The sequence below is a fragment of the Dromaius novaehollandiae genome, chromosome 3 (genome assembly GCF_036370855.1).
Source record: "Dromaius novaehollandiae isolate bDroNov1 chromosome 3, bDroNov1.hap1, whole genome shotgun sequence".
NCBI classification, from domain to species: domain Eukaryota; kingdom Metazoa; phylum Chordata; class Aves; order Casuariiformes; family Dromaiidae; genus Dromaius; species Dromaius novaehollandiae.
Window position 1 is genome coordinate 34,300,344 of NC_088100.1, and position 13,076 is coordinate 34,313,419.

The 13,076-nt window shown below is 40.2% G+C and overlaps 1 protein-coding gene across 1 annotated transcript in view; it reads left to right on the forward strand.

Annotated features, from left to right (window-relative positions):
- The window catches only part of KCNQ5 (potassium voltage-gated channel subfamily Q member 5), a 306,273-nt gene that overhangs the window by 247,505 nt on the left and 45,692 nt on the right, over positions 1-13,076 (forward strand). The window contains exons 4-5 of the mRNA XM_064508669.1: positions 5,473-5,648; positions 6,069-6,194. Coding sequence (XP_064364739.1) covers positions 5,473-5,648; positions 6,069-6,194 — 302 coding nt within the window. The remainder of the gene's footprint in view (positions 1-5,472; positions 5,649-6,068; positions 6,195-13,076) is intronic.

A 13,076-nucleotide genomic window follows, 5' to 3' on the forward strand; every position in this document is an offset into this window, starting at 1 on the left:
ATGTGAAATATTGCACTGAATTCATAGCAGTGGAACTATTGACAGAGCAAAGGAACTGCCACCTGGTAAAAACATTACAATTTGCCTCTTTTAAAATTAACTATTACAATGTGGTCTAATTGTGAATTTTGTTCTTTGCCTTCTTGAACCAGTAGGAGGAAGTGGTTAATCCGTTGTTTGAAGCTGAAAGCATTTTTGCAGCCAGTTGTGATGAAATGACCTTTTCCATTCTATGACCTTTCTCAACTAGTGCTCAGTGGATAATGATACAATTATTTCCCTCGCTGAATAACCCTCTATTAGGGCGTTCAGAAGGTTTAAACTCTGTGAAAGTCTTTTTTTGGCTAACCTACAGGAACATGAAATACACCAAGGCCAAATATCTTAGCAGGCTGTGTGAAAAGGCTGCTGCTCCTATAGACATGTTTGTGTAACCAGACCTTTTCTTTTTGGAGTCTGAAAAAAAGCAATCTTATTTTGAGGTACTGTTGCATGGCTTAAGTCAGATGTCAGTCTTTAGGCTATACCTTAAACTGCTTTAAACTACTGATTTATATCAGCTTAGAATAGAGCCCATTGAATATATTTTTGTTATTAGGAAGTTTTTATAGTGTGGCGTGCTCAAATATAGTGCTCCAGGATGTGCGTTGTGTTAACTTTGTGCTGTAGTCTGTGACTAAAATTCTAAGTAGCTTTCGACATTGATTAGCTGATACCCTCAGGTCCCAGCCAGCCAGCTGTAGAAATTATTGTAGACAACTTGGAGGGAGTTCTGAGAATAGTGATAAACATGATGAAGCTGCTGGAATGATTGACATGCAAAGAAATATTAGAAAAACTAAACAGCTGGTTATTCCCTCCTTACCATCGCTTACACCCCCTTGTGAGTCAGAATAGAAAGTTGTGAAATGATTGTTTCTATGTGGTTGTTACTTTAAACTTGAACTAAAATTTATTTAAAATCCTTAGCAAGTGAGTAATTGCTCGCTGTGCTGCCATATGCATATGTAACTTGTGCCGTTGTAGCCAGCTGCAACTGCTGTCAAAGTAGACTCGGTCCTCTTGGTTGATTCCAATGGCCACGTCACAGATTAGTGATAGTGCTCTTTCTGATGATTTACTTTCAATTTTAGGATGATGAGTTGTCTTGAGAAGTATTCATAAGAAATGACCACTACAAGAGATAATTTTTCTCTGGTTTAGAGATAACTTTAGCACAAAATTAGACCTTAAAAACAGGGAAAGACTTTTGCAAGATTCATTTAATCTCTCTTGGCTCTAAGTGTCATTTTTATTTAGAAGGAAAGGACATTCCAACACATTGGCATTAAACATAGGCAACAGAAAGAGCTGTCACTAGCAGCTTTCTTATAAATAAGACTTTGAAGAATGTGAAACAAAGAGAGAATTCAGGTTTGTGTGTTACTTTGAGCACATACATGAGCTTTGAGCAGGTGAGAGATGGTCATTAATTACATTTTCTGACATCATCCTGACATTCCTCCTGTAAGTGTAAATAGTTGTACTGGTGGCATATCAGGGCTTTTGAATTTTTTGCTATATCCAAGTAAAGTTTCTGCATTCAACCTTTTACCTGTTCTTCTCAGATTCTTTAACTGGGCCCATCAGCACTTGGCACTGACACACACATGGTGTTAACATAGTGTTTGTCAACTAAAAAAGCCTCTGCTAAGGTACAATTAGCAAAACTTTCATGTAATCTCAGGGGTTTTCTTGAGTCATACTAGATGAAAGATCTGAAATGGAAGACTTCATTGTCTGAAATTTAATTTGAAATGAAGTGTTCAAAGCGAACATTGCACAGAGCTGCCTAGAAGATCTGCAGTCTCAGATTGGAGTTAATGAGGGAGGATGCTATCTGCAAGGCAAGTAAAATGAGAAACATTTCTAAAGACCAAATAGCATCAGCCTCATAGCTGAGGAGATGCTTGACATTTTGGAAGGTCGTACACAAGATATTACCTGGAAAACATCAAAGAACTAAATGTGCTTCAGAAAATTCTGGTTTCTAATATGTTATTATAAAGAAGTTTGGAGCTACACTGCCCTCGACTGCCATTACTTACAAAAAGTTTCCCGGTGCTTTATAGCAAGTGTGGAGTAAAATCTTAGTCCCAGTGAAATTAATTGGAGTATTACTGTTTACTTCAGTAAACCTGGGATTTCACCCATAACTCACTTTCTGGGTTTGCTTTTTTTTTCCCCCTCATAGTTTAAGTTTTGCCACCAAAAGGGAAATATTGATAGATGTTTGTTAAAGGCTTTTTAAAATACAGAAATACCATGGATATCTTAGCCAAATTCAGGTGGAATATAGAAGGAAGTTTAGGAGAATATTTTACTTTCTTACTTAAGACAGGGGAAAAGGCACCTGAGATATAGTAGATAAAAATGTGATGGAGAGAGAATCATAAAGTCCTTAACTTTTATATTTTCCACTACAGGTATGCTTACATAAGAAAACTAAGCCAGTTTAACTTATTCAGAAGCAACTTTTAACTGGTGCAAGCTTTCCTTTGGATTCTTTGATTCCTTTCCAAGAGAGCTTTATTTTGATTTATCTTACACCTGTTCCTAGCAAGTTACACCACACTGAAATAATTGGCTGCCTGTCTTCCGTAGCTCCGAGGGAAGCAAAGCCAAGGAGGGCTGCAGGAGGAAGGGACAGGGCTGTGCTGTCAGAGCAGCTGGAACGGGAAGGAATAAGGGAAGGGACAAATCACTGGCTTTTCTGAAAAAAAGTCACACAGAGTGTTTGAGGGGAACCAAAAAGATCAAAAGGGCCAAGACCATCAGTATGAACTTTAATCATTTCTGGACCAAACTCCTAATGTTTGAGTGATCTTACTCTTTTAAGTTCCAAGACTGATTAGCAGGAGTGCACATGGTTTTTCTAAACGTATCTATGTTGCTGACTAGCCGGTCACCACCAGCTGAAAATAGCTGTTGCATTGCTGCTCCGATCAGAGTAGGGTGGGACAAACCGAACTGTCTTTGTGTTAGCAACCAGAGATATTCTTTCTGCAGCAGAGTCCGTGTTGCTCACAGCTATCTAGTGCACTCTGTGTGAGGTTCAGATCCAGATAAACACACCTAAATTTAGAAGTTTGCTTGTAGGTGTCTACTTATGTGATATGTGACTTCCTGTGTGGCTGGTCAGGACCTAGGGCTTAGCGCAGTTGAGTAAATAGAGGTGCCCACGGTTACATGATATGCCCTGCTCTTCAGCTACTTCTCCTGAAGGGCACATGCCCCCAGGTCTGTTAGCGTATCTGCCAGCCCTAGTGGATGTCTCAGATACCTTAGGGCATCTCAAATGGCACTGTACAAATTCAGGCAACTGAATCAAGCCATTTTCTATATCAAGCCTAGAGAGCAAGCCAGCTGAGCAGCCAACAGGAGTCTTCCTGAGGTGTAGCTGCACCATGTTTGGTTGACTTGGCTTGATCTCCTTGTGCTGCACAGGGAGTTTAGACACCTGGTTCACACGTGGATGCCTAAGTTTACATGTCTTCATATGGAGCTGAATCCCACACCATGTCTTTTTCCGATCTCCACTGGAGTCTGTGACATCTTTAACTTCTCCTGATTGTTTATGTTATTTCTGAATTCCTACACAGACCCCAGTAAGCGTTCTGCCTCCTCTGTTGGAGGGGGATTTCTTCTGTTCCACCTCCGTGGACCTATGGCTGTGGGAGCTGCAAGGCGCTGGTCACTTTACATCTAGGAGAAAATCTAGCTTTATAGTAGCCAACTATATCGTAGCCAACTATAAGCCATCTATAGAGTAGCCAAGCCATTTCAAAATGTCAGAACATAAAACAGATAGAAGGTCAATCTAGCCTAATATACTGTGTCCAACGGTGACACTAGCCAATAATGAAGAGTTAGGGAAGACTGTAACAGCAGGACAAGCATGCAGCTGTATTTCTCCACAATATTCTCTCAGCCACCAATGATCTCTTACTTGGGGACTGAGACAGAAATGGAATCTTTGTATTAATTAATCCTGAATTAAGTTTTCTTTCATGAGTTTGTCCAGTTGGTTTTAAACCCATGTAGACTTTTAGCATCTTGTGACAAGGGTTTCCACACGTTAACATGATGCTCTTTGAAGTACAGTTTATTTACACCCTTAATAATGTCGTTAGAGGGCAAAGCTCTCCATAGATGAGTTCAGAGAAAGCCATGATATTTGCAAGCAAGGATATTTGGACCTCAACTTACTTGGGTGGCTAAGCAGAATAAAACAAGGCTATTTCCTACTGTACTGGAACATACTAGAAAAACGGTGTCCTGCTTGTAGGCACAACAGGTCTCTCTCACTGCTCACTTGTGTGGGCCTGTTCACTTACTGGGGAAGTCCTCATTTTTAAGAACTTCTCTTGGAGCAAAATGAACATTCATATCCACCACAAGAGTAGCAAAACTTATGTCAGCATGAACTTGCTTTTAGGAAGTTCTCCACCAGCTGTTCTGGGTTTAGAATACACTTGCCTATAAACATTTAAAAAACACAAAATCCTAAGAATTAAACCATGTATTTCTTATAAAGGCTCTCTAGGCTTTGAAAGAAGGTCAGGAAATTAGTGATGAGGTGATCAGGAGCTTGTTCTGTCCTTTTCCACTTTCTGTATGCCAGGATGTCTGCCCCAGTCATCATAAAAAATTATTATGCCTTCTCACAGTGTTCAAGGGCTATCACTTTGTTTCTTCTCATCTCCCTTTAAATGCTGTTCTGGCTTAGAGGGCAGTTGGATGATTAGTTCATGCAGAACACTCAGGCTCACAGTTTGAAGCTAAGGCCTGAAGAAATAAATCCTAACACTTGCTGGACTGCAGAAAACTTTCCAGGCTGACAATGAGAAGAATGCTTCTGAATATCCAGCACTGTATTTTTCCTTTCCAGGAAATGGTACCTAAGAGGAGTTGTGTCCAGAAACTCATTACTACATGCCCGAACCACGTAGTGTTTGTTCTTGTAGGAAATTAATATGTGTGTTTTTAACTCCAAATGCTTCTACTGGACTCTCATCACTGAGGCAGCTTTGTTTTTTCTTACCTTTCTTTTCTTTCTTTTTTTATTTCTTTTTATAGCAAAGGTGCTATGAGGAAAGATGTGAAGGGTAAACGTTCTAGTCCATCTACTGATTTGTACAGTTTGATACATAAGACTTCAAAGTTCCTGGATGAGGCATGCCAGATCCTTCAATATTGCTCCTCTTATCCATATCTTTTTAAAATTACTACCCTTGGTTCCCACCCTGGAGGCTCCCAAGGCAGTTTTAAACACCAGTCCTGGCTCCTAACTCAACCAGGATTCCCAGTGCCTAGGATTCCTGCCCGCTGCAGGAGGAGTCTCTTCTTTGTCCCTTCATTCAGCTCATGTACATATACGTGTTACTGATTGGTACATGTACATTAATGTTTTCTGTAATATATTTCTTTCAGACATCATTGTTCTCATCGCTTCAATAGCAGTTGTTTCTGCAAAAACTCAGGGTAACATTTTTGCAACATCAGCACTGAGAAGTCTTCGTTTCCTACAGATCCTTCGTATGGTGCGCATGGACCGAAGAGGAGGCACTTGGAAATTATTAGGTTCAGTAGTTTATGCACATAGCAAGGTACGTAATCCTAGCTGCTGGGTTTGTCTGGCTGACTTCTTCATGAGATTCAACAAGAGTCCAAGGAAACAAATATTTAGCAGTTTTGAGTAGAATACTTAAAATTTCCTGAAGTAACATTCATTATAAATAGGCATTAACACAGATAGGTCAGGCCATGTTAAACATTAGCAGTTTTTAGAATATACTGAAAATGTTGGACTTGATATGCTGCTGTAATTATATATACATTGGTGAAGTTGCTAAAGTGACAAGCTATTGGAGTAGATTTGGTCCATTTTTAGAGAAAATTTGCATCAGTAGGGAAGCGTTAGACTTTTAACTGCTCAGAGTATATAGACCTTTTAAGTGCGTGTTCCTTGAAATGGCATTCTGTTTAGTCTTTTAAATGGATATTGATCTCTGATTTCTTTTATCTAGGAATTAATCACAGCCTGGTACATAGGATTTTTAGTACTCATCTTTTCATCTTTCCTGGTTTATCTGGTGGAAAAAGATGCAAATAACCAGTTCTCTACGTATGCAGATGCTCTCTGGTGGGGCACAGTAAGTATAGAAAAACAATATGCATTGGTTAGCCAGTATGCTACAATGCTTTGAGTTTCACCCACTGTTCATTTTAATTTAGTGTGCTGTTCAGTGAATTGTTTTCTCTGGCAGAAAACTGGTCTGAGAAGTTCCCTCCTCCAGCTATTTGTTTGCACATCCATATTTCATTTTTACCCATCATGCAGAGTAACTGTTTATGAGTTTCTGCTGCAGACCAGATCACTGAACCTCCATGAGAAGAAAACATTTTGGTTTTTACCCAAATACTGGGTCGATAATTTGACCCATATTATAAACTGTATTATTTTAATCATTATTTAAATCATAATTTTATTTTTAATAAATAATTTTAATTATTTAAATCATTATTTTAATAATACAGTTTATAATATGATCCCACAAAAAGCTGCCCTGATCCAAGTGAGAGGGCTGTAAGCTGCAGTGCAGGAGGAAGAATGAGCATCAGGAAAGAAAGAGGGACAGGAAATTCTTAAATCAGTTTTGCAATGAAAAAAAAATGTATCATCAAACTACACCCTCCAAGTGATGTTGATTCTCCCTCTCCTGTACCTTGAGCACAAAAACCAAGCATAAATACTCCCATTCTGGTTCAGCAGTGTTCTCCGACCACTTTTACAGGTGTAAAGCCCTGATTTAGTTGACTATTTAAGCTCATGATTTAACTTTCAAATCAATTGCATTTACTTTGTTCAAGTCTGTGAGATCTAAGCACATGCCTGACAGCTTTTTTTGAAAGAAGGAGGATTATGTGAATGCTTACACGTTGAAATAAGCTAGGCTTTAAATGAACAATGAAGAACTAGGTGTGAGTGTTTGATTTTTTTTTATGTCATAATGTATAGAGTTTTTTGTTTTCATGGAAATAAAAATGCCCTATAGTGAGCTAGCCCGTACTGCACTATGTGGGAGTTACTTAGGCAGCTTGGGAAATCTGCCCCAATAAAGCCTGTTGCAGAGCTATTGCGAGGTGGCATAAAACTGCATTTTTTTTTTCCACCTCTGATGCAGTATAGCAAACACCATGAGCTCTAACAAAGTCTGTGGAGGGAAATGCTGCCCATGAGATCATTAATGCTGACATAACCTAGAGCACTCATTAGTTTTCCTGGGATAAGTGCAAGAGCCAAACCAGCTTTTGCCACTTCTCCTAATGAGAAACGAAGCTTTCTCACCTCAGACCTCTGCTGACAAGACTTCACCTGGACTTAACAGTTTTTGCAGATTCAGACCATGTGAAGAGAGACTGTGCAAAAGCATTTCCCAAAATGCTTTGAATCCTTAAGAAATACTTTTAATGTGTTTTATTTCTATTTTGGGCAAAGGTCAAGGTCATTCCCTACTATTAGAACTTGTTTGTTTATTTGTAATTTGTTCACCTAAAGGTTAATAATTTGTGACTTGTCTTCCCTTGAGTTTTTGAGCTATCAGTGAGTATAACTGGGAGCTTAGAAAAGTTAGGCCAAGTAGCTCTTACTTGCACATCTAGAAAAATACAGAAAGATTTTTCCTGAAGCTTGTTGCTTTAGAGCATCAAGGCAGAACTCTAATAAAATACATGTTCTTATCCTGCAATCCAAGTGCTTGTGAGATTCGTATTGACTTAAGCCATCACAGCAGGTTTTGCCCTCAGTTACACCACTGCAATTTATTTTGTGGTTTCTCTGTCCATAACTGATAGCAGAATTTGGCTCATCCAGGAGGAGTTTCACTTCCCTGAAAAAGCGGAGGTCCAGGTTTGGCCTAAAGCCTGGCCATCATTGCGCAGCTGGTGGCTTGGGACCCCATGGACAGGGCACCGGCTCAGGCAGCCTGAGGATGCACGTTTTCAGCCTCTTGATTCCCCAGGAAACACCCTTTCCTCCCCACAGAGCACTGCAAAGACGGGGAGTTTGGGCTAAGCACAGGATTGGGCCGCCCTGCCAGCAGGCAGCAGTGAGGGGACACGTACGCGCGAGGAATGGTGAAGTCTCAGAAAATTCAGACCTCAATTCAGGCTCACGTCAGAGTCAAGTCCTTCTCCCTGAGCAGATCTAGCCGTAGAAACGAGATCTTTGTTTGATAATTTGCTTCTCCACTCCCTGCTGGCTGCTGTTTTTTAAGGAAAAACCCTGCTAAGAAATAATCACTGTATAAAACAGTGCTTAAAATATTTTGTATACTTTCAAGTGAAAGTGTATGACTCATAGGTCAGATAAGTTGTGCAAACTGAGAAAATAGGAATCTTTTCTTGACATCAACAGGAAAAACAACAAATTATAATCAAAAACCTGAAAATAATCTACATTGTACATTTTTAATATTTTTCTTCTTTTCCCCAGTGTGTGACATGAATACATTTAAATCCTTAATATGCTTAAGTGCACAAAGTCACTGAAAGTCAGTGTTCATCCTTACCTGTTATCTTTGCCATTTTAATAACAGTATTTTTTGTATAATATGTAAAACAGTATGTGGGAAATGCTTAACGTGCTTCTTAGTCATGGTTGTTTTTACTGCCAGAGTAACCACATGCAGATTTTGAAAAGGTCAGATTGTATGGCATTCTAGGGGAAATCAATGCTTAGTCTCATTGATTTGTTTATCTGCAGAAGTTGTTCTAATTTATATCACAGAGTATCTACCAAATCTCAGACTGAATTCTGTGAAATTTCTGTGAAAAAAATAATGCACTGAAGTCAGTCATAATAGCCATCTTAAATTTCATGCTTTTACAAACCCTTATGCCCCCCTTATAAGACCAGACCCATCATGCAGTATTTAACCCATTCGTTAATTCAGATTATTTGATGGCCATATCTTGCTGTAGTCATTTCACTGACTCTGTTTTTGAAGCCCATAGTTTTAGACTGAAACTAAAAGCAGAATACTAATTTGCATATGAATACTGCACTGCACTTTCAATTGTACATTGTGCTGTTCAACTTGCAGTTTCAACCTCATGTTAATGTTACTATTGGGTATACTCCAATGGCTGGTGTCCCCCAGTGCTGCTCAACACAGCTCAAAGTGTATGTTATATGAAGAGTTCAAGTTCAGAATTTATTTAAGTGGGGAAGCTAAATTCATTTAGTAGAATAAAGTAAGCAAACTATATGCAAACAAAAAGTCCATTCAAAGACAAGCATTTCATAACCAAGCTATGCATGATATTCTGAGACCTGTTAGATTAGCTAGGGCTGAGTTTGCCTATAGCAATATTTAGTTTGTATGTTAATTAGTTTTACCTGAAAATATAGTTAGATTCCTGTCTATCTGACATATTGGATAGGATTTTTCTTAGTATGTCACCATTTTCTGGTAGCATCCAGTAGTTACAATTGGATAAAGAATGGCTGCGGCGTTCCACAGTGACTTGTAGGTGAACAAAACAACTTACAGTGAATAATATAGCTACTAGCTATACTACTAGCTCAAATGAGTTAATACTAATGATGTATTTCCCATCTAATGTGATAGTAGGAGCAAACATAATACTTTCAGTTAGTTAATGTTGGGTAAAGATTCAGAAGGTAAGTACTGCTAACAGAATATACAACTACATCAGAAAAAAACATTGGGGTATCCTGGGTCCTATCTCACCTGATTGGAGGCGATTAGTTTATATAATCTCACTCATTATTATATTATCTCACTTAATTATTAGCATATTTATTAGTTCTAACAATGAGATATAACAGGACAGTTCTGTCTTTGTGATTTTTGAGTCTAGCTAGGTGACACTGCCTTTCTTGGCTGATTTGTCCAGACAACTCGTTTACAGAAACAACCTAAATGGAGCGTTTTGCATCTCATATGGAAGACATGAGTCTTCTAACCCATTTAGCAATGTAGGAGCTTGCAATGTGATTCAGTTGCTTAAACACAGGCATATAGCGCCATGGAAGATCAGTTGAACTTCCGACTGACTGAGAGCTGCGTCTCTCCTGCCACTGGTCCCCATTCAGATGCCAAAGGGCATCTCAGATGGCACTAGAAATCTGTTTTGAGACTAGCCAGAGTGAAGTGCTAGGTTTTAGGACAGGATGAGTTACCTGCTGGAGGAATCACCCTCTCCCTTGTGCAAGTCTGGATGACCAGATCAGGCTAAAACCTCAGTATTTAAATGCTTCAAGTTAGGCAAGATGAATCCTAGCCAAAGAAACTCCAACAGTTGCTTTCAACCTGTCGAGGTGTCCCGTTGCCGGCCTAGCCTAGGGAGTTTGTGAAGATGTGGCAGGTAGATGCCAGTGCTGTCAGGCCTGCAGCAGACACTGACACGGAGCTATGAGATGCTTGATCCATGCATCGGGGTGTTTCTCTGGTTAGCCAGGGAAAGCACCCTGCCACCCCCAGTCGCCCCCGCCACAGAAGCAGGCTTCACTGGTGTGGTGTGGTCAGAACAACAGGCTCGTTTTACTGTCCTGATTTAGGCTGTAGTGATCAGAGACATGGCTGCCCAGCCGGTATCCCCAGAAAGACATGATTTGCACTTTATTATCCCTTCTCCCATTTCATGATCCTCCTTTTCACTACCTTCCTTCTCCCCATCCCAGTCTCCTTTCAGATAAACAACCTGTCCCTAATTACTTTTTCCCTTTTTGTCCCAGTTTTGCTACATCCATACCCAGATTTCGTATTTCTGATACTTGACCTTACATGGTATTACTGATGCAGTTGCCTAGATGCTGTTGGCCTGGCAAGACTGTATATGTACCAAAAGGTCTCCAGTATTCCACTCCAATTATCTTTGAACTTTGGCCACTTCTCCCTTAACCACCTGTGAGATCCAGACATCCCTCATAATGCTATCTTTAAATTTTGTCAGCTTCTCACATTATCTGTCATGTCTGGCAATTTCTCATGTTCCTATGGTCTCGTGTCTAGTAGCTTTCCACACCCACTTAGCTTAACCCCTGGGTTATGCCAATCAAGGCATAGTCAGTGACTTAGTCATTTGCCTGCAGCCCTAACAAAGATGCTGAGGTTTATTCCTGAACCTGACCTTGAAGTTGAGTGGGAAAATGCTTTCTTAGTTGTGGACCAGAGAAATATAAAGGGAAAATCAAATCCATTTATCTAGTGTTGAGTAAGATGATATGGCACAGTGCTGATAGCTGTATGGCCACATAAGGACTATCTTGGTCTACCTGGATAAAATAGCTCAAGTGAGCAGGGACCCACTGATATTCTTAATCATAGACTGATACTATCAAGTCTTCAGGACCTAAAAAAAAATGGGAAAAAAAGGCTTTAATATGGTCTTATTATTTTTGTGGAGAAATTCCAAAGACATGGCCTGCATGGCTCTTGTTCTGATTGCTCTCAGATGTCAAATCCCAAAGGCTCAAGTTTATCTATGATTTCTTCAGAAGATTGGAAGGTGGTAATATCATTAATATGCAGACAACACTTAGTTCTGTTTCCTTCTTGTCAACCCAAGCAGGAGATATCTCTATACTTTGCAGCGTCTGGCAGAGATAGGGAGCTGGATGGAAGCCAAGGAACTGGGCTCGTTCCAGAGCTTCAAACTGCTTCACAATGATTGGCCTGGAAATGAGTTTTGAGGAACTTTTATTCAGGGATTCATTTACTCAAATGCTTCATTACCTTCTGAGTCTTAATAGCTTCAAACTGTTCTGCACTTGCCCTATAATGAGAAGAGCTGGGAATACCCTGTTCAGAAGACAAAAGAAAACCAAACCAAACCCTTTTGCCAGGCCAAGAGTGTGGTTGCATGAGCTCACCTCTGCCAAAGAAAAGGAAGATGCATTCCCATCTCCCTTCCTTATTGCCCAGTCTCAGCAATGTGTTTCCTCTGACTACCTTGCGCAGGCCCTGGTGCTTGTCAGATGCCTCCGTGAGCTCATTCAACTCACTAAAATAGCAGAAACAAACCACACAAGAATATGGATAATTCTCACCACTTTACTGGGTTACCTTGGCTCTCCAAAGGATCCTGCAAAAGCCAGGAAAAGGAAGTAGGGCAGGGAAGCATAGTGCAAGGCGAGAGAGTGACAGCTGATGTGGCAGCGGGAGGCTAGTTGGCTCAGGTGCCTTGGAGCCACTTAAGGTGGCCTTTATTACAGGTAAGAGCTGTGATGCCTCCAGGCTAGCACTACTAAACTTGAGACTTGTCAGCCACTTGAAATTGCAGCTACAGCCTTAATTCAGCTGAATCTCTTTTAGTCACTATGGTTTTCTCAGGATAAATTCCATCCGCAGTTTGTTCCCAGCAATGTTAGCAATTAAAGGCACTGTTTACTATCTCCAAAGCCCTAAATAATTGAAATCTAATTACCTCCAAAAGGCTTTGCTTCTTTTGTCCTGTGGTGACCCCTGCATTAAATAGAATTGCTTTGGCCATCTTTCCTAGGAATGAACTTTGAGGAAGCTGGAAGCAAAGTATTGCCTCTAGAAGGTATTTTTCTGAAGAATTCATTTCTGCCAGAATATTTGCTGAGCCTGAACTTGCCCACATTTGGTACATTATGTAAAATAATTCTCTTTGCCCAAGTTCTCCATGAATAACAGGCCCTGGAATTCTTGGCATTTGGTCTATTGTTGTCTATCTTTAACATTGTGCACCATTCGGCATTACAGCTGGACTTCAGAAATCCACGGCTCAGTGTCTGTGCTCATGCTGCTTGCATGAGGCATGAGGATTTGAACTCCCCAAAAGGGAAGTACAGAGAAGTGAATTTCTCCTGCTGGACCAGTCCCAGAGTTTGGGACTGCAACACTTTTTAGGCCAGGAGGTGCAGAACTTGCCTGCAGGCATTTCCTTGGGTTGGTGAAGACCGCCATCCGCATGCAAACATGAAGCCATAGTCGTTTGGCTTGTTTTGCCTTAGAAATATGCTCCATAACCATAACCAAACA